Raw genomic sequence first — 26,199 nt, 5'->3', positions numbered from 1 at the left:
AGATATATATATATATATGACAGTAGAAAGATTACTGTGTCTTTCATTTTTCAAATGATAACAGACAATAATGCTAAACATTATATTACATGGTACCCTGACAATGATTTTAGTCTAATTGTTAAATTACCGTAATAACGAATATTAATTTCGATCATTTGTTACTATTTTAAATTAGCAAAAATTCATGTAAGTTATTCTCTTGCTTTTTGAACTTGTTATAGTTTTTCTTTGTATGAAAGTTACAAACCAAGTATTACATAAACACGTTCTAATCACATCAGTAACTTAATGCTTATTTACTGAAAAATGAGAAATTTTATTGTTACTTTAAATTTAATTTAAATATGATTTTAACAATGCACCGAAAGATTCTTTGTATTTATATGTATTATTAAAAGAACAATCTCATTTAATCAGACTAAAATTGTATACAGTGCTATTAATTTCTGTGTATATATATATATTGTATATATATTGTATATATATTGTGTATATATATATATATATATATACATAATGTTAATACAAAGGATGCCATATACTATTAATAGTTACTAATTTATTACTATTTTTCGCTTTGGCTATATTAATCAACTATGTATAATAACATGTAGTTATCATGACTTTTACGACGTTTGCCATTTTAATCCTTACGTTAATAAAATTATGCGAGCAAGGCATCCTGTACATCATCGTAATTTGCTCGTCTAGTTTTACTATATTATGCTATCTTTAAATAATCCTACATTTTATAATTTCATGATATTTTTATATATCTTTGGTATACCATTAATTTTTATATAACTTTGCACACTTTTGAATTACGTAGCAACCAGACCATTTACGTTACTTTTAACGTCCCTTATGTTAATCCTGAAATCATGATACCAATTTACTAGAAAAAAATTTTGTGCAAGCTGTATAATTAAACGCTGTTTGTGACATTAGGTATGCAAGTATTTCTCTATCTGTATATTTGAATATAAAAATATTTTAATCAACAAAGTACGAATGTTATAATTAAATATGAATATTATACACGAATTGTTACGTTCGCTTCGAATTCCAACAAGTTTGATATGACTTCGAAGATTCTAAAAGAGATTCTCGCTTTTACATTCTAAAATGAAAGTCTCAGGAACTTCTCATACTTTTCAATAAAAATCCTATAAAATTTTCTTCGAAGTTGTATTATGTAAATTTTATACAATATCAAACATGGCAGCCGAATTTATAGGATTTCTGTTCTATAACATACATAAAATATTAATTTCGTTCCAAATTAGGCCTTTAGCGTTCGATTTTATATTCTCTTTATATAATAAATATTTTATCCTGATGAGTAAATAAAAAGTCTATGAATTGATTAATGGGACCTATCGCGGAGAGTGACATTCCACGTGATGGTGGTGCTCTGACAAGATTTGGACCAAATACGACGGCGAGATTACTTGATGTCATTTTGTTTAAATCACACCTGTCCATTACCTGTTATAAATATAGATATATTTTATCATAAAATTATATATAAGAAGGAAAATAATAAATCATGTAATCATTAAAGTAATAGCCTACCCTTGATAAAAATTGTACGATATATTTTAAGAGTTGGTAATTATCTTCTGGAAGTTTTTCAAGTACTAATATTTTAACTCTTCTTGGGCGTTCATCTTTCGATAGAGCTAAAATGAGAATATGAAACTATTTATATTATGTCATACTCAATATCAATAAATAACAAAATTGTATTTTAATATTTACCTTGAAATTGCGTTATTTCATCATATAATTCATACGTCATAAGAGGTTCATCTAATTCTCGAAGAAACGTTTTAAGAAGAACAGCTGCTATGTGTGGGTCTCCTTGGAAATCAACAGGCAATCCTTGATTGCAACGATTCTGAAGTTCCTTAACTACTGCTACATTAGCTGATCTTCTAAATATTCCTTCTGTTTCTAATGCTATAAGCGTGATAATATTACAATTGTTATCTTCAAAGAAATGATATATGATAATATTATTATCATGGCATTTTTAAAGAAAGATACTGAATTATACAAATTACATAATTATAAGCATACCATCTGGTGTATCAAGAAATTCAATGCATTGTCGCACTATTGGTGGTATAGGATCGCCATTATTATTTTCTTTAATAAAAGTAAGGCTTGCTCCAAATTGAGTGGTACCAACTGGTGTTGTCACCGCACTCTGAGGTGGACTGGTTGGTAAATTCTTTTTGTTCTTTAACATTAGCTGTTCATTGTGTCTACAAATGAATGTAATCAATTAATATTGATATAAATCTAAAAGTTTTATAATTACAAAAGAAACACTTACTCTATTACTTGAGGAGGTATAATAAGTTGATCAAGATTAATATATTGTGCCAGTTCTTCCAAATAATTAACATACATCATTTTCCGACCAAACTTTGCACTAAAGAAATAACAATAATATCAAGATTAATATAGTAACTGAAAGAAAATATTCATCAACTGAGTAAGAAATAATTACCTAATAGCTGGTTTAAATATTTGCCATACAATTCTAATAAAATTAGTTGGATGTACTAGATATAAAGCCTTCAAATTTTTTTTATACTTTCTGTCGAAAGCTTTATATGCTTGCCATAACCAGGATAATGGTGGTTTATTTTTTGAAGTAAGACCATAGTGAAAATAAATTAAACTATAATCTTGTTCTACAAATGTGTCTAAAGTATGTGTGAGATACCTGTTAAATAAATGTATTGTTAAAAATAATGAAATAAATCTTAGAAAAGATATGTATATCTATATATATTATACTCATATATTTATGTCACAAACCTGAGAAGTTTAGCATGATTAAACGCTTCTTTTCCAACAGGAGGTAATTTACATGCAGATACTACTATTATTTTACGACCAGCACTATCATCACCAACCACTTCTACAATGCCATATCTCGATATATCAAGATAATCTTCTTCATCCGCAAGTTCACCGTCCAATGCAGCAAGATCCTCTGCTACTCAGCATGAAAGAGTATATTCATAATAATCTTTTATTTCTACATTAAATTTCCTTTTGGTTTCCCTTTGACTCTTTTTATAAAATAAATACCCAAAATAATGAATGAATTGCAGATCAAGTAAAAGAGTCATTTAACCTTTGCTTTTGTGCATTTTTATACCATGCAATAATAAACTGTACAATGATCTACATAATTCACCTGCTAAGCCCCAAATGCCATGACATTTAGTGGCTACTAACAGAAGATAAAAGGTCACACACCGGATTCGATAACTGGAGCATCTACCAAAGCTTCTTCAAAGTTTTCTTCAATTGTCCCATCGCTTACTGGACTCTCCAAATAATCTATCCCAGTACCAGCACCACTGCTAATTATGTCCAATTTTTCTTCTAAAAGTTGTACAGCTATAAAATCATTACATCAATTATATTATAAGATAATTATTTGTCTGAAACCCTATTTGAATTTAATGTAAGAATTTACAAGAGAAATATAATAGTAACACAAGTAATTAACTTAAATTTCTTAAAAGAATAACTTAAAGATTAAAGTATGTTTCATGGTAAATATCTCATAGATAATATTCTACATATTTATACTATTCCATAAAACTACTTTTAACTTTCTACACTTAGTAATCTGAATTTCTTTTATATTGAAATATCTTACCATTATTTGAAGTGGTCTGTAACTCAGTATCATCGAACTCCAAGTTGGGCTCATAATCATGATAATCTGACAAACTTGGGTATGGGTCTTCGACGTCATTAGCTATTGCTATCATACAAACAGAAGTATGCGCATTATTGTCTACACCAAATATGTATCAATGAATCACAAAACACTACATCAGCCATTGCCAATTATTTATTCAATCAGTGGTTTTGCATTATAAATAGGTACTTAAAAAATGTTAAGTAATATTAAAAAAAAAAAGAAACATCTTTGCAAAACAAGTATCATAATAAATTGATGACTAGTATACATCTCGCGGTTTCTCGTTATATATCAATTTTCCCCTGATCACATTACACGGTATATATGATCTCCAATAAATATTTTGATGGTATTTCATCCATGTTTACAAACCACTACGATTGTGGAACTTAAGAAGAAAACGGATTTTCTACTGATACGTTTATGTATATTTGAACGAAAGACTGGAACTATGTCAAGTTATGATCAAATCTGAAATTTTTTTAATACGCACTATCGTGTCATATACGCGAATTATTCGTCACTTATCGATGTGCTTTTCCACATAGGAGACTGAGATCCATCGTGAAATGTTTTCTCGCTAGAACGAACAGAAAAACGTCGATGCCAGGTGAACTTTTTTACAATCACGATTTTCGGCGATATTGTACTTTGGTGTGACGTTTATTTGACACCTAAAGCAACGTCAACAATCGCGACGGATAAGCTCACCTGTCAAAGTTCGTGTTGGGCTTAGCGTCGGTTGATAGTCTGCTTCCATTTTCTGGCAACTGTGCGATAAAACAGTGCCTCGATTAAATTACGGGGCTTTTCACGTAGCCTGCTTTACAAACGAACAACGTTTTTCTTCTCGAACGACATTATCCCGACGTGGTATGGCAAACCAGCGTATTCACGTCACGCTTTCATTTGTTGTGTCGCTAATTGTAATTCGTAGTCACTCGTCACTCCCTTTCCCCACTGCTCGATTAACGAATATTTTCATACTTATTCCTATTGGCTAGTTGTATACTTTCGCGATATAGATACGATGCGCGCTAAAAATATGAAAATCACGTGATACGTTCAAACGTTAAATTAAGGCGGAGAATAAATAAATAAATAAGTATCTACGTTATATAGAAATATCTATGTATGTAATCAAAAAATAAATATATCCACGTCTGGATATCAATCGATTGACTTTTTGATTCCAATATAATCTTAAAAATGATATCTATTAAATATTTTAAATAAATAAGTTAATACGTTTGAGAGTTTTGAACTTGAAATGTTTAAATATCTCTTTTTTATGTTATTTATATCTAAAAAATTTTTCAAACAGTTACAATTGCTTATAAATTAATTTTTAAATCACTGCTTAATAATATAATATAATAATAATAATTAATAGAAAATTCAGTTAAATTTTTTTTAAGTAATGAAGACAAATACTTATCTAAAAAAGAAAAAGAATTATATCAAGAAAGATACTTAAGAATTTATAAACAGATAAATTATTTTGTTATTATTGTAAAAAATATTTAATATTTATAAAGATTATGATAATATTAAACAATATAAATATATATACTTCTTATATCTTTTACCTAATTCAAAGATTTTGTTAATAAAGTAGAAAATATTATTTTTTTGTTAATAGAAGTTATATTATATTTACATATTGTGAGTACATTCTGTCATTTATTATTCTGTAATTTACTGTATGGAAAAAATGTAATTTTTTATACAAAGCTATGATGACGTAAATAAAGTAAATGATAATATGTGATTTTGTGCAATATATCATTTGAATTAAAATCAAATGTTTTTGCGATGATTTAAATTATATTTTAATAAATATGTTGCATGAATCACATTATTGTTCATTCTCCTTTACAAAAAACTAGTTTTATACAGATTTATTTCTTTACAAATGTTGAACATAAATTCTCAATTTACTATTTATACGATTTCTTTTCAATTACATACATGTCGTACAATTCCACCTTCTAGGCACCCATGATTGCTATGAACATTGTAGAACTTTCCCAAATGAGTTGAATTTCATAATTAATTAATATAAGTCTAGGCAATTAATGTGTTATTATGATACGTCCTGTAAGAGATAACCTATTTTTATTGATAAAGGTTAAAAAACCAATTTTTTCATATTGAACATTTTTAACAAAGAAGTTTAGAAGAACTAATATCGAGTATTAAAATATTAAATGTAAATATGCAAAGAAACAAAAAATATTGTTTATGGACTTTCAATTTAGTAATTTTTAATGTAGTTTATTAATTAAATGTATAAAGGATTAAGTGATACTGACTCATATAGCATTTAGTATATTTTAGCCTTCATGATAAACTGTTATTTGTAATAGTCTAATTTTTAAAAATGCTTACTTTCTACATCTTTATATGGTTTTCTTTAATTTTATTACATTCTACATATTTATACGTTGTATGATATATACTTTATTAATACATTTATAATGGCATTTAGGTCTCTTATAATATACAAAAATATTTTTGTATAGTATAGTAGCAATTTAAATAAAGCATTAAAAAAATTGATTAACATTCATTTGCTCGTTAATTCATATGAATGGCAATAATGATTTGAATGATACTACATTCCCTACCTACATTTTGCAATTTAGTGTGTAATGATTTGTATTCAATTACTTTATATTTTTATTTATATTAGGATTATTATTATATTTTTACATTTTAAGTTACTGTTTAAATGTTTAACATTTGAGGCTGAAACATTGGCAGCTTGTTTCAATATTTGTAACTGACATTATTATTGTACGAGTTAAATATGTATCAAGGAAACAGGCTGATTTCAACATTATTTTCTAATAGTAAATATATGTTCATTTTTCCAATTATATTTCATACAAAACTTTACATGTTTGTGGGTTATTAAAATCCTACAATTGTTTATACATTCCATTTACCAGTCTCTTTGTAAACATAAAAATAGATTTATACATCTTATTTAATTGTATAATGTACATATCGTGTGTCTGTGTATGTTGCAATGCACATTATTGTAGTGCAAAAGGTATTTCCTATATCACTTCTTATTTAGTTACTATATCAAATCGCAAAATACAACATTTTGTGTTTGCAAATAATCAAATCTACGTATATGTATAATGATTATATTTTGATTGATTTACATGTAAAGGCAGAATTTTTTGTGTTTGCAATGATAAAATATATGTATATATTCATAAAATTTTCTTCAAATCCATATATGTCATATTGAGTTTTCCTATACAGATCGCACATTTTTTTCTGTAAATGTGCACTAAAGTTTATGTTTTTGCTTGATCTTATGTTATCTTACCTTAAATCTTAAGCAATGAGGACTAAGAAATTCATTTATAATACAATTCCACTCGGTGTTCGGACAATTTGAAAACATATGATGTACAGTAGATAAAAAGTATACTACAAATAAATCGAATTCCTTAAAATTATATACATATGATGTGTACAGCTTAAAATAGATGTCATAGTAAACAATCTGTAAAAAATGGAGATGTAAAATAAAATAATTGGTCCGTGTTTTTCTTTAAAAGAGGATGAATATATGAAATTTGCATATTTGCATTTTTGTGTTAAAAGACTTGCAATTGAATTAAAACTTCAACATACAAAAGAGTTACGTGACAATTAAGTTTTGATCTTTGTAAGACATTTCATCCTTGTAAGATCTGTTTCTTATTTACAACATAATTAAATTACTTATTTGTTAGAATTTGTGAATGGAAATATAGAATGGAGTATATGTACAATAATGTGATTCCTATTAAACCGAATACTTAGGACCACATTTTTTTATTGGTGTTAATCTGAGGCCTTTAGCCAACATTTGAGCTTCAAGGTCACGATCTTCATCTTGATACCTAAAAGAAAAGTATGCTTCCATTAACTAAATACAATAGTCAGGATTGAAATATGCAATGATAACGTCTTTATTTCGTGCAAATGGAACATAGTAATAATTAATATAAAGCAACCAAATATGTTAAAATATTTTTGTACGTCAATGGGTTTATTATGTGTTATCAAATATTTCTTTAAAAATTTATGGAATGAAATTAACGGAAATTTTTTATGAAAATATATAATATACTTCCATTCTTATACAAAAATCTATTTAATTAACAATTATTGCTTAAAAACTTTGCCTATAAGGTCTTTTAACAGTGATATGTGTTTAGGAAATAATTACCATAAACACATATAGTAACATATTTTATTTTTATCAAAGTATCCATCAAAGAATACTTTAAAACCTAACAACAATTACATTTCTATAATTTTAACAATGCTATATTTTTAACCCTGTACATGATCAAATATAATTTTAAATACAATTAAAATATTTTCATTCTCTCAACAGCACTACAATACAGTCAAATATACAAATACATCACTTTATTACGATGCAAAAAAATACTTATAGTAAAAAAAAACAAAAAAAATGTGTATATGAACAACATGCGTAACTGAATTACAATAAAAATTTAAAAATTGTAAAAGAAGAATGTAAAAAATAACTCTCCTAATTTGCTCTTCTGCATGCAATGTAAAATTACAAGTGAATGGAAAAAACTGTATACTGTGATCACTAGTTAATATAGTAGTCTTTGTAAAATAAATATATAATACTCTATAGAAAAAAATGATATAACAAAATACACTGAGCTATAATGTGAACGATTTATAGCTTATATATGTAATCGTACGATACGATTATGTATAAAATTAATGGAATAGAAATGCTGTAAAGGAGCTTAAGAACTTTTTAATATTTGTAATATATAAATGAAAATAGAGAAATTTAAATATCATTTATGAAATTAAGAAAATTTAGAAAAGTATGAAGAGTTGAAAAGCGTTAGCGGTTCATTGTAAAAGTTAATGAATAATTCTATTAAGTTAGTCAAAAACACATACATGATTAAAATGACTACTAAAGTGAGCACAGAAGATGTATCACTCAAATCAGGAGAAAAGAAATTAGATACGTGCGAAAAACAGGCAACGGTATGTGTAGGAAAGGAAGTTAATGTTTGGCATGTAGATTTACACCACCTTTGACGCTCCTCTTCTAAAAGAGCAATGAGCGAGTCCCGCTTTGCAACTATTTCCAACATTTCTGTTAAAATCTCTCCTTCTTTTTTCACATCAGCGCTGGTCTTTTTATCATCTGTAAAATGTTAATATATCCTATTCCTCCTAATATCCTTTTATAAATGTATTATAAAATATAACTTATTACTATTATATCATTAAACCATTAATAAAAATTGAAACATTGTAAGAAAACACTAACCATCATCAGCTAAGCGTTCACGCAATTCCTGTTGCAATCTTTCATGACGATCTTCAAGTTGAACCTCTTGAGCTCGTACCAAAAGCTCCTTTTCGTATCTGCGTAATTCCGTGCGTTCTTTCATAAGATCGAACCACTCTCTGAGTAAATCCGCTTCTTCTCGATCAGAGCATTCTAAATATTATAAGTACTTTTTATTTTGAGCGTCTACAATGAAATTTGTTATAGCGATAGATTCTTACCGCCTTCACCACGAAGAGCTTTTTCAACGCTAACACCTCTGCTTTCCAATTCTCTTTGTTTAACTTCTGTTTCTTCTAGCTTTCTCTGTATCTCTTGAGCCATACGCAACCTTTGGAACATTTATAAGAGAATTATAAATGATTGAATTACTATAAGAGTATAAAATAACTTTGTTACATACCTCTTTAATTGTGCTTGTCTAGCTATTCGTTTTGTAGTTTTTGTTTTGCGTGAAATACTATTGCAAGAACCTTCTGTTACTGTAGCCTTGTGCATGCATGATGCTGACATTGCTGTTGTTTTTGTATCATCATCTGATAAACTATCATCTGTTAAATAAACAATGGATATAAAATATAAGAAATAAAGTTTTCTTATGTTCACATAGTTGTGGTACTCAATGTCTTATTCATACCTGAAACTTGTGTAGTAGGAATGGTGTAAGTAAGGGGTGGTGATGGAATTGGCGGCGGGTTTTCATTTAGGAAATTTCTTGTGAGCATACCCTCGCACACACTTTTTGGTCTAGTGTTAGTCTTTGGCGACAAGACTTTATCAAGCTGAAAAAAGATATACTATAACATTGGTTTCTTGTTATTGCTTTGATAAATATAAAAAGAATTACTTTAATTCTAGTAATTAATGTAAACAATTTTAATATTGAAAATAAAAATTACACTAAACTTCACTATTGGAGTACATTGAACAAGCTTTCAAAATTTCATGATATGAAAATGCAGTTACAAAATACAAATATAGATATCTGCACACTACATAATTTAGCAACTTAATTTGATAAATTAATTAATAAAGAAATAGTCTACTCTGTACATAGTTGGAATATAGTAGAGAATATAGTAACTGTCAAATAAACTACCCAGCCACCTGTTTTTCAATAGTATTTTCTTAATATCTATATGTTAGATACAACTTGATTAAAGCACACTGAAAAAGAAAAACGAACATACTGAAATGGCAATTTATGTGTGTGATAAAAGTTACCATGCTTATTTATAGGGCAGATTATTACTACGAGGATTCAACAACAATACAATATAAAACAATTCCATGTAGCTTATGCCAATCAATATGTTACCCCTTCAAAGCAGACGAGAAAATGCGGCAAACGAAAATAAAATCATAGTACCTGCACGATATACAATAGCGAATACAAATAGTGGCATAAGAAAGCTAATACTGGAAAAATTAGTATCAATGACTTATGAGTTGCTTACATCTGACCCTTCCGAATACGATTTATATAACTGAAACATTTCAGAATCCAATTAGTTAAGAGATACTGGAGAATACATACACGCTATACAATAGAAGGAATGTAGAGAGACTAGCACGAAGGAGAAATAGGATATACGTACTTTGCCTTTTGTTTTTGACGTCAGACGGAACATAGATAATTTGTCTTTTTGATTGGACGGCGAAGGAGAAGATTCTTTCTTGAAGAAGAAATCTGACACTGCTTGGATGATACTCTTTCTTCTTTCTGGATCTTTCGTCTTTTGCTTCTTATCTCTTTTTACGACGGCAACAGAATTATTTGACTTTGGAAAATCAGTATGTAACAGTTCATCCATTGATTTTGCATTGGCAGCAGATAAGTCAGTAAAATTTATTGCCTCTGCTACAGCCTTCATATTGTCTGTACTCTTGCTCGTTTGCAATTTTAATCCAGCCTTGTTTGCTCCAGAACTGTAGAGTCTCATGCGAGGTTCATGTATTTCTTCTTTAGTTTTTCTCTCTTCCATGGAAAGTTGTCTTCGTGTGACTTTCATTCTCAGCTCTTTAATTTTATCTTCTGGACTGAGACCTAGATCTTCGTCACTCTTTAATCTAGCTCTTTCCCTTGCATCTTGCCTTGCCTTCTCTGCTGTCCTCTTTGCTTCTTCGTGTTTCAATCTTGGAGGTGCGACCGGAGTTCTAAAGTTTTCTTTCTCATTAGCTATTTTAGTTAATGTGGTAGTTTCAGAGGATTGAATATCATTCTTATTAGTTTCTTTACTTGTAGTTTTTCCTATCTCTGATTTCCAAGGCAATTGCTGTGACTCATGAGATGTTTCACTTTTTACAGACTTTTTAGTTTCAACAGAAGTAGTATGCGAGGGACTATTTTCAGGTGTTACTATAGATGTAGGCACGAATTTATTAATCAGTGAAACATTAGGAATGGATGGTCTTATTGGCGATAAAGTTGGAGTTGAATTAAACGACGAAGCTCTAGCAGCTCTTCTTGCTTTTTTTTCTGCAGACTTTTGCTTATGAGCTTCCACTTTATCCATTAGTAAATCTTGTATTACATTCTTTTGCTTGGATCTTTCTCTGGTAATTTCTTCCAATTTCCTAGAGGTAGCTGGTGAATTAAAGCTGTTATTTATCGTTATTTCTTGATTTTTTATTTCTTCTGCTATCATCTCAGCGGCACGAGATTGCAGAGAGCTTTTGGAGTTCTTTCTCTTCGATTTTCTGACATCTATAGAGTCTTTGGCGTTGCTAAATTCTGCGATTCTAGATTGTAGACGTTTCACATATTCCAGATAGTCCGGATTGCTTGAATCAGCTGTTACTTTCGTTTCTTCTCCTTGTTCAGGTTCCTTTTGAGTTTGACTTGGAACTATTGAAACTTGTGGATTCACGGGACTAGCAAGAATAGTGACTACTTCACTAGTAGTGGTATCTTCAGCTGGTTCAACGATAAGCAAACTATCTTCCTCCATTGATTGAAACAATTCTTTATTTATTGCTTCCGCGATAGATTGATCTTCTTGAACAGAATTTGATTTTGTTCCTACGTTTGATTTAGTATTATTCTCGGATTTATTTATAGCACCGTTTAGCTTATTCATAACATCATCCATGGTAACTGGATTTATTTCTATCACGTTTCTGTCGTTATAAGCTTCTTCCTCTGAGCACGAGTCATTCTCTACTTCTAATTTTGCGATAGGAGCGTCGGTAATTAATTTATCTCGCGAACTTGTAAGCGTTGGTGAGCTCTTAATGTTTACGAATTCTATATATCCTCTATTCTTGAGCATAACAGTATTAGAAGCATCTTGCAAACTATCATCAAGGAGTGATTCGTTATCTGTGTCCATAAAATCTATATTTTCACCGTTAGCTAAAAGTTTCGAGGTATTATTAATAGGAACATCTATCTGTTTGTCAAGCTTCGAAAAATCCAAGTCCATATCTGTTAAATCTTCTTGTTTAGCTATCGTAATTGGAGTATGACCTGCTTTCGAAGCATCTGATAATGTAGGTTTCCGCCTTGTGGTTATAAATTCTGGATTAATATTGAACTCGACATCTCGTAGATCATCTGAAACAATGACCTCACCATCACGAGCCCATTCTGAAAATTCTGTTTCCGTAAGGGCAGCTGTGGTGATGTCATTCTCTTCAGAATCATCATGTTTATTGGAAATTGCAGAAGTTATCGATGTAGGAGTACTGCAATTGCTAATGCTCTTTTTGCCATCATCCTGCAGTTCTAACTGCTCAATCTCATTCTTTACTATCTCTAGCTCCATTGAAGTTTTATTCATGGAAGATATTGGAGCAGAAACTGCAGTATTCATCTTAGTATTCAACTCTTTGTCGAGTAAAAATGAACACTCTATGGAATCTGGTTCGAATGACTGACCATCATCAAAGTCTTTACATTTGTTAGCTTCCTCGTCCAGCAACAGATCTCCATCTGTACTGTGAATTTGTAAACGAGGCGGAGACAAATTTACAGCAGGTGATTTATCCTGCGGTTCATCTTCCGCTTCACCATCGCCGGAAGATAAAGAATCGCTGTCTATATCTGAATCTCCAGTACTAGCAGTCTCTTTCGTTTTTTCCTTGTTTTTACTCCAATCGACTTGGGGTACTATGATAGAGGTCTCATGCAAGGGACTTCGTGGTCGGAAACCATTATTTTCATCTGTGGTCACAGTAAAATTGCTCTCTGTATTTTGAGAGTTTCGCGCATTTTCTAATATTTGTGAGCTCTTAACTGTATGCAATTGACTAGATGCCACTTGTTCTTTCATAACTTCTTTGTTCTCTATGTCCTTGGATTCACCACAGACAATATTAGGTGAAGTTTTTGATTTTAATATACTAGATTCTTTTACCAAATCTGGTAAGTGGGTTTTCGATATCTCAGGCAAAATTGTTGCTTTATAAATAGGAGTATCGTTGTTTAATAAGTTCTGTGGGGAACGATTGGCATTGTATGGTTTTATCGGAGATGAAGAGAATATAGCTGTAGGTGATATAGGAGAAAGTTGAGTATTATTCGAGCGTAATTTGCTCGTTCCCTGTAAGAATGCTTGCATCGTTGGACTTGGTTCTGGAGCGGGATTTAAGAGTTTTTGGTGTTGAGAAATAGCGTCTGTGAAATTTCTTAACTGAGTATCCACATTCGAAGCTGATCCTGACTTCATGACAGAACTACCAAAGGCTGTACCACCGAGTAAATACTTCTTTTTTAACTCCAAAGATAATTTAGACGCAATACCTTCGGTAGAATGAGTGCGGTTCAATAAATAATCTCCTTTGCGTGGATTTATTAATGGAGCTACATTCGTATTATTGAATCCTAATAAATTCAGCTTACTCTCTTTCTCAAGATGAGAAGGATTTATATTATGATCCGTTTTTAATTGCGACTTCGCGACTTCTAAATCTTTATCTTGCTTGATATTCCCATTAATTGATGAAATAACTTTGCTTTTTACTTGAACTTTCTTAGGCTCGACATAATTTCCTCTGGTTTTGCGGACATACGAATCGTTGATCGTAATTTCTGGAATCTCATGCTGTGTGGGAGTTGCACCATCGTGTTCAAATTCAGAGTCCGTCGATATTTCTGTAGCTGAATTTTCTTCGCTCTCTTCTGATGTACCTTCATTGGAGGCAACCTGTGAGATTACACATAGATTAATAGACGAATAGAAATATTATGAACGTTAAATGTTATCAAGAAGAAAAAAAATTTGTTTAGTGTATTAGTGAAACAATTAGTGGCAAGGAACATGATGCATTTGGTCAAAAGAGTGTTTTGTAGTATTAATAATATTAAGCTTGTTAATTATTTTCATTACTAGAGTCCAATAAGAAATACTCTGGCGTTTTACAAATGTATATAAAAATATATGATGTTCCTATGATATTAGTTACTAATACTCGCCCAATGTTTATTGTGAAACTGATCATGATAACCATATGAATTTGTCTAAAATGAGACAGTGAGATTTTTAATAAAGTATTGGCTGGTGGTAATTTCAAAATTAATACAAATTGGTAAGAGAGTTACATTGCCAGTTTTAGCATGAACACTAAATCAAACACAAACAATTAATCAACTTGAGACACGGTTAATTTAAAATTAGTTCAATAGGTCACTCCATTCGTACATAAAGATGCTTTACCTTTTCTTCAACGGCTTTGGGTATTTTAATAAGATATACCATCAGCCAAGTATAAGTAATATCTTTTTTTCTTTACTTTATTAACATATCTCACACAATTTCCCTAAATGTAAATCATAAAATTGAAAAACATATTGAAAACATACAGTAATCGTGTTTGAAGATTTGTTCATCATATGCACTCATATATGTGGTTTAAATATTAATATATATGCTAAGACACTATACATTTATCTTTCTTTGTTCTATCATTTTTAGGAGGTATAGATTTCATAGATTCACGCTTGTCAGAGTTTATTAATGGAGGAGACTTTGTGTGTTGAGAATGTTTATGTTCATCGCTAGTATTTTCTAATGTACTTATTGTTTTACTTATTTCACTATTACGATTTGCTGTTTCAGACGAATGTTTTAACTTATTAGTCCCTATATTTATCGCATTATTATGTTTATTAGTATTAATATCTGATTCAACCAATCTCTCATTAATTGTAGTGGAACTTGATTTACAGGTAGAGTTACAGGTAGACTCTTCTAAAGAAGGTGGAACATTAGACTTTTGTTTTGAAGTTCTTCTTCTTATTGGAACATCAGGAGTAAATTGTGCATTGGATATGTCAAGCCTTATTGAAGAACTGAGTTCATGATGTCCATGTTTTCTATCTGGCCTTTTTGGAACTTCATCTGTTAGATTTGGTAGAATTGTATTACTATTTGAATTCATATTCTTTACACGTTTTGGTACTTCAATGTTTTGTTCAACAATCTTTACTTTAGTAACTTGCTCGTGTTCCACAGGTAAGGCCGTTAATTCAAAAGAAGATTTGGAACTTTTATATAATATATCATTTCTATTAGTAATTTCTTTCCTCCTATTTAGAGTATTATCGCTTCTATGTACAATATCGTACTTATTATTGTTAATATTATTAAATTGCGTCGTCGATACTATCTGTTTTACATCAGGCTTCGTATTACTAGCAGAATGAGTTGCGTCATCTATTTTCTGTTCGTGTAATTTGGTTCCTAAGATATCATAATTTAAATATGGAATCGACATTGTTTGTTGTACATTTTCGGGTCCAAACTGCTTATTTGTCTCTTTTTCATAGAATTCGGGTACGAAAATATTGTTGAGTTGTGGAGTTATTTGTTCTGTACGAAGATCAGTTGTTACTTCTTTTCTTCTTTCATCCAATTTAGACACTAACGTGTTACTGTTGGATTTTAATATAGCTTGTTCTGTATTTGTTTCCTGTATTTTGTGAGAACTAGTTGCCACACATTCATCTGATGTGCTATTTGAAATATCGCTTATTAGTGGTGAGGTCAATATGTTTTCTTCTGCATTGATCGCATTATTAGAGGGATTAATTATTACATTTTCATATGATTTAGCATCTAAGATGTTATTGACTTGTTGTGAAGGCAAAGGTGTTTGTTCTGAATTGATTTCATTCGCAGGTTGATCAATGATGATAATCTGCTTTTCTTTATGCACTTCAGTTTGTACAATGTTATTTAAAGTTATATTTTTTCCATTAGAAGGCAGCTCACGTTCTTTCGCTACATCTACATTATTTGTTACGTTTGATTGTTCATTTGCGTCCTCTAAATGCAATTTCGTAGATAAAGTATCCAAATGCAATTTAGATTCAGTATTTTCAGTGTCAATCGAAAACATTTCCTTGTTTTGTCGCTCTATCTCCTCAAATTCCTTAACAATAGCATCAACATCAATTTCATTTAATTCATCATTATTTATATTGCTATTATTTTTTGGACTTTCGGGTCTTCTATAGTTTAATTCTTCAGAAGATTCTTGCTTTGTTTTTTGGAAATATTTCATTATATCTTTCGTTTCAACTTTCGCAGATAGCTTCGGTTTAATATCTAATTCGACAACTTTAATATCAGGCGATTTTTCGTTTTGAATACGTGTATTTTGATCTTTTATTTTTTGTTTTCTTACGTCCGTGAAATATTTGTTAATTTTTCTTCGGGCATTTTCAGTGGATAATGGCCGAAGTTCACCCACTGACATTTTATTCCTTGCTTTCCTTTGTCTTAAATCACATTTTAATTTATCGAATGAACTATTTCCGTCAGATTGAACCGCTTGATTGTTAGTTTTATTGGGCACTGTTAATTTAGCACTTTCAACAGATGTTTCTTCTAACGACTTTTCATTTGTCGGAGATGGTGAAGTAATAGTCACGATAGGAATTCCTTTAGGATTCTTTATGGATAATTTTAATTTATTATCTTTTGGAATATCGTCTGTCGATTTTATGTAGTTTTGTGTACTCTCTGAATCGCAAGTTTCTGTATCTTCTGCGGTTATTTTGTCCTGACTATCGGACATTAATAATTCATCATACAATGTTTCAGTCGATTTGTACATTTCATACGAGGAGGATGGCGACGAATCTCTACTACGGTTTGGAGAAGAAGTTATTAGATCCGGTAGTCTTTCCTTGAGGCTTAAAACTTCTTCGGTGTTAGGCTGGACTGTATTACTGTAACTAGTCTGACTAAATGGAATAGCATCTGGAAGCATAATTCCTGCAAACACTGTTTGCAGTTTTATGTTTGATGTACTAATTGCTTTTGATGTTTCGGGTGTAATATCCAGGTCAGGCATTTCTGTATTACTTATTTCATTATGACTAGAAACTATTGTTTGGGTTAATTCGCTATTAATACTTCCTATTTCGTCCAAATTTTCATTAACAGAAATTACTTCATTATTTAATTCATTACTATCAATATCAGTAAGCTTAGAAATAACTTTATCACTTTCATTTGATGATTCACCTTGGACTGCTTGACCGTTATCTAAATTCAAAACACAACTTTCATCTACTAAACTTTCATATTCTGAAATACACTCATCCACATTATGTATATTGAAATTATTCTGTTCTATCGGATTAGAAACAATTACAGACGAATTTAAATTTACAGTATCATTTTCCCTATTATCTGTTACTAAATTACAAGAAGAATCAGGCAAATGAATTAAACTTCCAGATGCTTTGCTATGAGATGTGTTCTCTTCACTATCAAACTTTACATCGTTTGCTATTGGTTGACCTGTGTTTTCTATTAACGTATTAATTGTCAGTGTCTTTTTATCAGGCGATTTTTCAATATCTTCTGTATTGATTATATCTTGATCAACTTCACTATTATTCACGTCTATCTCTTGGGGCGATATAAAATTATGAGTTTGTATAGGAAGTATAAGAGATTCTTGAGTTATATTATCTATAGAATCTTGAGAAATTTTCACCTCCGTTTCCGAACCGGTGTCCGTATCGGAACTACGGGTAGGATTCTTCAGCCAAAACTCCTGTCTTCTAAGCTCTCGAGCGCGTATGTCGTCTTCATCCTCCGTAGCTGTTGTACTTTCATCGTCTGAATAAAAATACAAATCAAGAAAGATAGTTATTTTCATAGTAATAAAGAGCAATAAAGAAGTAATCTAACGAAGAATCAAAGCTGTACCTTCGTTCGTGTATTCATCGCTAGAATCTTCATATTCATTGCTCCCAGTATCAGACTGTCCCATTGCAGCATGTGGATGAGAGTATCGTAGTGTCCAATTTTTGGCAAGTTCAAGAGTTCCTTCGGTTGTTAAGGGTTGATCTATTGCTTCTTCGTATACTTCGTTATCGTCATCCGAATCGCTGGTGAAACATTAATGAACCGTTTGAAAATCTGTTATCATGTTTTTTAATTATACTTATCCGTAAAATATCTTACCTCATGTCTGAAATGTCATCGCTAGAACCCATTTCTGCAGTGGAAGCACCGAAATTTCTATCCGTCCATTCGTCTTCATCCATCTGACTTTGGGGTTCTTCGGCGTCTGATATTCCTGCTAAATTTTCAAATTCTATTCTCTCAGGTGTTTGTCCGCGATCAAGTAAATCAAGACCAACAACGCCTTCTAAAGGTATCTTTGCCTAAAAACAATGTACGTTATTTACATTCTTAATTTAGAAAGAGAATCGTATACGATGAAGTTGAAGTTGAGATCATACCTTCTCCGGTGTCTTTAGATGTACTGGTGTGGCAGGTATGTTTTCCTTGTTCAACACTGCAACTCTCTTCTTATCTGCGCGAGCTTTTAATGCTCCTAAGAAACCGAAATGTTGTGTACAGTAGAATCGTCCTCCACTCTTGTCCCGATCAAACGTATGGTTTCCTATCATTGAAGAGTTATTATTGGTAAAAATTCTCTCCCCATTGATTTCCAAAAGAGATTAAGAATAAAAATTGAACCTATTCTCAAAGAGGTAGAACAATATTCGCAACGGAAACAGCCTCGATGGAAAAACTTCCCTTCGGCACTAAGTCTCTCCATTAAATAAACTCTCTTATTGCAAAAATGACACGTCTCCGAACCTCCTTGCGCGGGTAACGCTATTGTGGGCTTGGCATTCTGCAAGAAAAGTACGAGGAAACAAAGTAGTAATTATTAACTTCAAATGTTTAGTACAAAAGAATCTTAGTCAGCGCTTTTCAATCGTATTATAACGTTTTTAACAATGCATAATTGCATATTAGGTGTTACAATTAGACGATACACGTATCAACATAAATTCCATTAGGATTACAAATATTTTAATTCGGTTAGATCAGTTAATTAACTTAGGAAGAAAAATCTCAAATGTAAAATGGTGTTTTAGTGTTATGCACTACACATATGTATCATATGAAAATATATTCCGTATATCCTGTAAGAAACAATAAATTTACAGATACATGGGTACATATGACGATTCTATTCTCTTGGGAGCAATTATATGAAAAATACAAAGTACAATAGACGTCACAAAGACTCCGGATATCCTGCTGACTATATCCTCCAGTACTGAGATTTTGGAATATCGTATTTACCGATTTGTACACCCTGGGCTCCGCGTCTTGACTTTTATTCGAAAACTGTTCGGCCATAGCCGAAACTTTATTGTACCCGAGGACATTACCCTCTTTGATCTTCCTGTCAATATTCTTCAGGGTATTGTCAATATCAGCGTACTTACTATCTGTCTCCTTTTGATCCCGTCCCTTCTTCTCCATCTTGATTTGTCGAGCTAAAAACTGAATGAAGCATATACACATCTGAAAAACATTGATTATCGAGTACTGTTTAATCACTCGCATGCCAACCTGTTCTCGACTCCACTTCGGCACTCGTTCTACTTTGTCGTGTCGGACAGTGCGGCCCATTTTATTCTCCTCGATTTTCTTCTCGATTTCCTTCACGTTCCAATCGGTCTTCTCGATTTTACCTTTATAGATATATAATATCGTAAGAAATTTTAATTCGGTATAAAAAAAGGAAAATCGTATATAACGAGATAATAAGAGAAATATAAGGTGACACAAACCAATGGCACGTAGAAGATCTCTGGGCTTCTTTTCAGCTGGAGTAGATCCCTTCAATTTGTCCTCGATGCTCTTTATTCGGCCAGAGAACTCCTCGTCTATGCTGTTTCTATGATGACCAGCGTGGATCTTGGGTTCTCTATCCTAAAAAACAGAATGTCATGAAATAAATTTCAATGTGCGAACGATGAAGTAGACGACCACAAAATAAGACTCGTGAAAGAACCCTCTTTAATCACAATACAAGTATAAAAAGAAAACTAAAAAAAAAAAAAAAATATTTGAAACTGAAAAATTTATTAATATACATATGTATGTGAAAAATAAATTAGCGTGTCATAATTTATTTCCTTTGCACTGTGTAATGTTAGTGTTACAGTTCCTTAAAGATATATAAGCACTCGCAACCGATGTTATAAACGTCCCTTCTATTTGAAAATAGTTAGTAGTGTAATTTAGAGCCTTTACATCCTCCAATATTATCGATGCATAAATATCATGCACACCATTTAGAATCATGTATTGCTATTACATAGTTAGTTTATGCACGTTTATAGCTATAATTTTTCGCCTTTGCAACGAAAAAGTTATCGAATAATTAGTATGTAATCGTTCTCCTTTAAACGTTATTTGCATACGTTTGCACATGTTAAATGTTTATTATTATCAATGCCATTATTGAAGAAATATATAAAAATAATATTTTTTTTTAGGACTTGTTTAATCGTTTGTTAAAATCCAAAAAAAGAAGTGATAAAAAAATATAAAACAATATGCACTCCCAAAATCATTCACTTTCCAGCTTACTGGATATAATATTTTCTGCTCTAGATATTTCACTCTATCCTTGAAATCCGGCGCAGTTTGACGGTATAAGAATATCGAATAATCTTCGAACGGCTCGTCTTTCTCGCGTTTTGCGTTCGCTTGCAGCATCTGCATACTTTTGTAGAATTGCTGCGTCGCCATGTTTCGCAAATATTGTCGCCTTCTCATACGTTCGGCGCGATTTTTCTCTATATCTGCGAGTCTCTTCTGCCTTTCCTCCTTTACATCCACCGTAAAATCGTACAGTGACATTAATTTAACATATCCATATAGTTACAATGATTGTTTTCTTTATAATCAGCTTAATTTTCATTTGTGAATCATTCACACAATTTGCACAGCTTATGTTACGTGGTTTTCATCTATTACGTTCGCAACGATCACAATGGTTGAATGCGATACAAAAGAGGATAAAAGAGATCGAGGGTTCTTTAACTCGAGTTTAGCGTTGCTAACATTATTTGTTCTTTAAGAAAAAATAAAAAAGAAAAAAAAAAGAACGAAGATACAGGAATGTCAATGGTTGTTTCTATTTCTCGAGATCTAGATTATTGTATTATTCTCTAATTCTACGGGGCACTAGCCGTGACTATTAGCAAATAATTCTATGTAATCTATTTGTTGTAAACAAACGTTTAGTAAAATAGGACAAATACAAAAGCTGACGTAGCAAATATATTATATAATATATAACATAAACATAAATATCATAGAAAATGTTTACAACATAACCGAGAGTTTTTGTAATGTCCCACTGATACTTTGGTTGACTATACGAAGCGATTAGAATGTAACGACTTCCTTCCGCACCATGGTAATGGTAACTCCAATAATTAAGAGGATTAACAACGATATGATTATCCCACGATACATAAGTGCTTGAATCTTCTGCCACCGTGACTATAGGATATAAGCATTGTAAGTTTTGTGGCTATGAATGTTAGTGTTCGATTTGTAACTCCTTATGGAATATGTTTATGTAATAAATATGACTTAAATGAAATTAAAGAAACCATTCCATAAAGTGTTAAGTACGTGATCCAATCCTTTGCGATTAATTCTTTTAATGTTTCTTTCAAATATAATATTTCAATATTCTCGGAATTCTCAAGTCACAAATGCAAAGGATCGATTTAGATATTAAAATAAAAAAAAAAGAATGCTTTTTTTAACCTTGGATGATCTGCTAACTAGAAGCTTTCAAAAACATACGATTAAAAATTTAAATAAAGAAAAATATTCTGTACTTTTTAAAGATGTTACATGTCGACAGATGATACTATACGATTTGGTAAAATAGAAAAGAAAACTTACCACTGTCGCGCCCATCTTCTCCGTGCTTCGTCTCTTTCGAGAACGTCGACTAATCGTGTCTCCCTTCTTATCCGCGGGGTTTAAATTTTCGTTATGTCGCGATCGTGAGTGTCTCGTTCTTGTCGCACTATCTTGTCTGACGATACGGTCAATTAACTGAACTTTTTGGTCAGGTGTTAATTGGCTCAATTGTTTACTATGTGCAGGCCTTTCTTCGTTTTCAGGTTCCTTTATAAAAGACGATCAAATGCAATCGTTATACAATTATACGAAAAGAAAGTCAACAGAATCGCTACTGTGACGAAGATTAGACTAATTTATGGAAAACGATTTATGGCTTATGGTAATTTCTCGTTAACTTTACTATTATCCGAACGACAACACTCGTGATCCCTATTGAAATGACTTGGTGGTACGAATATTTTCTTCAATGATGATGCAACTATATTCTTTTGAAGTTTATTTCTTATCCAGCTTATCGTAAATCTGTCATCCACTTCTGTAACGTTTTCACTTAACGATATTTTGTTATTATTGTGGTCTAATGATTCGACGGCGGTTTGTTGTGAAAATGTCGTAGGATTGGGATATGACAATGACTCTGCTCTTCGATCGTAAACGACGAATGACTGACTATGATTTCTACGGGACGTAGGATCGGTTTTTCGTGGACAAGGATGGATCTTGCTTGTTAAAAGGTGTTGAGACGACTGTAAACATGCGGTCCGTGATATCGGACATGATACCGAATACTATAAAGTACGGAAACCAGTTAAAAATCTTCTGACTTCGTTCTACGTCGTACGAATTTACTTACTAATTTTGGATGTTTAATGTACGGGATTTCACCGCGGAAAACTTCGTATATCTGTGTGAGATAAGAAAATATGGCGAGTTTATCGGGGACGTCGCATTGAGCCATTTCCTCTCCTGTCATTATCTAGAAAAATTCACAATTAGAATATCGAGTTGTTTCTCCTTTTGTTTTGTACATCAGTAAGTTAAATCGAAATATAGCTTACTGGAGGTATGCTCAGTTCTTTTTCTAAGATATCGAAGGCCAGCTGATTGTTCGTAACCGTATCATCCGGATTCAAATTATGGAAGTCTATTAGATTCGGTCGATATCTATGAATTATTGCACAAATAGCCAGACCATTCTTAAACGAGGCACCCATATCTTTTATTTGGACCGAGTCGTACAGGGCAACTTGTTTTTGCAACCAGCGAAGCAGCGTGTCTGGATGCACTTGCGAATCTCCACGTAAATCTATATATCACGATCGACAACATTAAGCTTTATAATATTTATAACATAACATTAAGCTTTATAATACTCTAATGTAACTACAATCAAAGTATATTCGCAATTCTACCTCGGCGACGTCGTTTCTTAGGAATATCGATGTCAGACTGTACAGGAGGTTGCTTGATGCTGTCAGGGTCATCTGTGTCGACTAAACCTCGCACTTGTATTGGCGTTACAGAGGATACGTTCAAATTGGGGTATCTTAAAACGAATGAAAATTTGTTACGAGTAAATAAATAGCAAATAAAACTATATCAGGCAGATAATTTTATTTTATAGCGATAATAATATAGATATCGTACCTGGTATGAGGGTCCAGAGTATATGCAGCGTAATCCCTGTTCAAATTTTCAGGCGTGGTCTGCCCGAGTAGCCTGTAAATAGATTCACGTTCTGCAATTACTTCTAACGGCGATACATTTGCACCCCAGCTTTTGATTGCCCAGCAAGCATCCAAGGAGCTTAAAAATCCTCTCGCACAACCGGATCCCGTTGGCCAGAATGGCTATAAAGATTATACCATATAAATTACACCATATGTGTATACATATACGTATATACACGATAATACACCGATAACAAAGAAGACTTAGAATAACAAAGAAGATTATTAATATCATCCGACAAGTACAGCAGTATTGTAGGACAGCTGATAAAATTAATTGAAAAATGCCACTTTGATAAATCGTGGGAATTAAAGCGTAGGATGATAGAGACGTCAGGTGATATACCTCGAGCAGACTATCGCCGACGAGGATCATAAGTAGTCTGTGACCCCTACGTTCCAAAATCCGGCTAGCATTCTCCGCCGCATACATAGACGTGAAATCGAACATAGCCACGTCTGGCTGACCGTAATGGTTCACTGCAAATTCCATACCGATCATCTGGTATTCCGTAGAGAATTCAGCAGCTTCACGGGCGTAAAGCATCAATGCTTCGCGATCCACGTTTTCCTTCGCGAGCAACTTCGCTGTATCTGGATAGTCCTGAAATATATTTCAATTAATTAACATCACGCTTATAATTAGCCAGAATCGTTATACAGCTGTAATAGCATATAGTATAGACGAGCGTAGAATTATTTTTATACAATGACGTACCTGAAGAATCACTCCCTTATCTATAAGGCTGTGCTTTTTGGCAGTCATAACGAAGTAGTGAGTATCATCTTTGTAATATACAATATTCTCGAGATCTATACCAGTCTCTTGGTACAGTTCTTTGAAAAATTTCTGATTGAAGATGAAGGCCACTCCGCTGATCTCTTCTACCCGTGCCTCTGCTTCAGTTCGTTTGTTTATGAAATTGGCCGTTATCGCTATAGCCAATTTACCCCGAAATTCTTTGCGCTTGAAACCCTCCAATGTATTTCTTTTGCCATCGGCGCCGATTAGCACGTCGAACTCGTATTGACAGACTGGATGATCAGCGGGGGTAGTTTTCGCTCTCCAACCTGTCTCTGAAAGAATTACAAACTTGCGTTAAAATCAAACTATAGGAATATTTGATGACCAACGGTTACACGAAAGATTCGTAGAATTTCTTGCAGCGCAGAAACAAAGACTCGATACTTCATCGATGAAATTAGAAAATGAGATTCTTCTCCAATGAGATTTCAAGTAGACAATAATTCCTATTGTATTTATTTTCAACTTTCCGTTACACGTGCTCTGTATGGTATACTTTCACCTCAGAATTTCTTCTTATCAACAGTTGTTGTCAAAAAAAAAAAAGAAAAAAAAAAAAAAAGAAACCGGTAGGATAAATAGAAGCCTGAACATTTCACAGGTCAATAAACTTTCACGCGTCGAAAGGGTCGATTATTGGATGAAAAGGGGTCGATTGAGCGTTAGAAAGACTAGATTACTTACTGCCCTCTTCCTGATTCTCCGGTGGCGGTATCAAAGAATCGAAGCTGACATTTTCGTGGAACTCGACACCGAGGATCAAAGCGACTTTCAGCAAGATACACTGAAGTTGGCGGATACTGATGTGATCTATAGATCCAGCGCAGAATTTCCCAAAGAATTTCTTCGCTCCTAGGCCACGAAGATCTTGAATAACAAAGGGCCAAAGGTGAAGGACGTTGTTTCTGGACATTCGATCTCTTTTTTCCACAACGACAACCTTGGCACCTAATAGCTGGGCTTCTATCGCCGAGCGAAGTCCACACGGACCTCCTCCGATGATCAAAACCTGAACAATTAAACATCCCTTGTTATTCCAATTTCCTGAAAGTAAAACATCGAGCGAAATATCGGAAGACATTGCAAAGTTTCTCTTCCTCTTTTCAAACGGAGATTATCGTAATTATTTTTTTTTTAACGGTTGAAATTTTTGTTCTTTTTTCGATGACTTGAAAATTATGCTAGTCTTTTAATTTCTATACATTATTTATTTATTGTATTCCAATACAAGTATATCGTCCCTTTTCTTTCATAGTTAATTCGATCATTAGCTTTATCCTCTCTCGCGATACGTTTCCATCGCTTGAAAAACTATAACAGATTTCTTACGATAGTAAACGCGGAAGAGCGTTTCACGGCTTAGTGGAAATATCTGGCCAAAATCAATTCAAAGTGGT

The 26,199-nt window shown here is 32.2% G+C and overlaps 2 protein-coding genes across 9 annotated transcripts in view; both read right to left on the bottom strand.

Moving 5' to 3' along the window:
* Positions 1–1,285: 1,285 nt before the first annotated feature.
* On the bottom strand, positions 1,286–4,701 carry RhoGAP68F (Rho GTPase activating protein at 68F). Its single transcript, XM_033339120.2, has 10 exons — positions 4,451–4,701; positions 3,692–3,799; positions 3,283–3,426; positions 2,836–3,016; positions 2,522–2,740; positions 2,345–2,443; positions 2,086–2,273; positions 1,765–1,965; positions 1,579–1,685; positions 1,286–1,491 (listed from the first exon to the last, which is right to left on the bottom strand). The coding sequence occupies exons 1-10, from the start codon at positions 4,497–4,499 to the stop codon at positions 1,318–1,320; spliced, it is 1,470 nt and encodes a 489-aa protein (XP_033195011.1). The 5' UTR covers positions 4,500–4,701; the 3' UTR covers positions 1,286–1,317.
* Positions 4,702–5,625: 924 nt separating this feature from the next.
* The window catches only part of Mical (Molecule interacting with CasL), a 110,219-nt gene continuing 89,645 nt past the window's right edge, over positions 5,626–26,199 (bottom strand). For 3 of the 8 annotated variants that reach the window (XM_033339367.2, XM_033339362.2, XM_076622888.1), the window contains exons 3-27: positions 25,487–25,811; positions 24,716–25,074; positions 24,344–24,601; positions 23,915–24,117; positions 23,680–23,813; positions 23,326–23,573; positions 23,121–23,243; positions 22,304–22,531; positions 20,969–21,208; positions 20,164–20,305; positions 19,943–20,064; positions 19,670–19,894; positions 19,052–19,211; positions 18,811–18,974; positions 18,530–18,732; positions 18,272–18,453; positions 18,057–18,181; positions 10,703–14,251; positions 10,562–10,591; positions 9,742–9,886; positions 9,508–9,655; positions 9,326–9,435; positions 9,084–9,257; positions 8,843–8,957; positions 5,626–7,647 (exon numbers count right to left, since the gene is read on the bottom strand). In XM_033339367.2, the coding sequence (XP_033195258.1) occupies positions 7,551–7,647; positions 8,843–8,957; positions 9,084–9,257; positions 9,326–9,435; positions 9,508–9,655; positions 9,742–9,886; positions 10,562–10,591; positions 10,703–14,251; positions 18,057–18,181; positions 18,272–18,453; positions 18,530–18,732; positions 18,811–18,974; positions 19,052–19,211; positions 19,670–19,894; positions 19,943–20,064; positions 20,164–20,305; positions 20,969–21,208; positions 22,304–22,531; positions 23,121–23,243; positions 23,326–23,573; positions 23,680–23,813; positions 23,915–24,117; positions 24,344–24,601; positions 24,716–25,074; positions 25,487–25,811 (7,809 nt within the window). In that variant the 3' untranslated portion in view covers positions 5,626–7,550. Of the gene's footprint in view, positions 7,648–8,842; positions 8,958–9,083; positions 9,258–9,325; positions 9,436–9,507; positions 9,656–9,741; positions 9,887–10,473; positions 10,592–10,702; positions 14,252–18,056; positions 18,182–18,271; positions 18,454–18,529; positions 18,733–18,810; positions 18,975–19,051; positions 19,212–19,669; positions 19,895–19,942; positions 20,065–20,163; positions 20,306–20,968; positions 21,209–22,303; positions 22,532–23,120; positions 23,244–23,325; positions 23,574–23,679; positions 23,814–23,914; positions 24,118–24,343; positions 24,602–24,715; positions 25,075–25,486; positions 25,812–26,199 lie in introns of those variants that run through there. The other 5 variants (XM_033339364.2, XM_076622893.1, XM_033339366.2 and 2 more) reach the window with 5 other exon arrangements.

Source organism: Bombus vancouverensis, chromosome 1 (assembly GCF_051014615.1).
Source record: "Bombus vancouverensis nearcticus chromosome 1, iyBomVanc1_principal, whole genome shotgun sequence".
Taxonomy (NCBI): Eukaryota; Metazoa; Arthropoda; class Insecta; order Hymenoptera; family Apidae; genus Bombus; species Bombus vancouverensis.
The sequence above is the reverse complement of the archived record's forward strand: the minus strand, read 5'-3'. Positions and strand labels throughout refer to the sequence as shown.

Bases quoted from the DNA above. Each gene is read 5' to 3' on its own strand.
- RhoGAP68F (XM_033339120.2), bottom strand. From the start codon at position 4,499: ATGGAAGCAGACTATCAACCGACGCTAAGCCCAACACGAACTTTGACA. The intron at 2,444-2,521 runs GTAATTATTTCT...TTATTTCTTTAG, and splicing joins ATATTTAAACCAGCTATTAG to TGCAAAGTTTGGTCGGAAAA. The intron at 1,966-2,085 runs GTATGCTTATAA...TCACGCTTATAG, and splicing joins ATTTCTTGATACACCAGATG to CATTAGAAACAGAAGGAATA.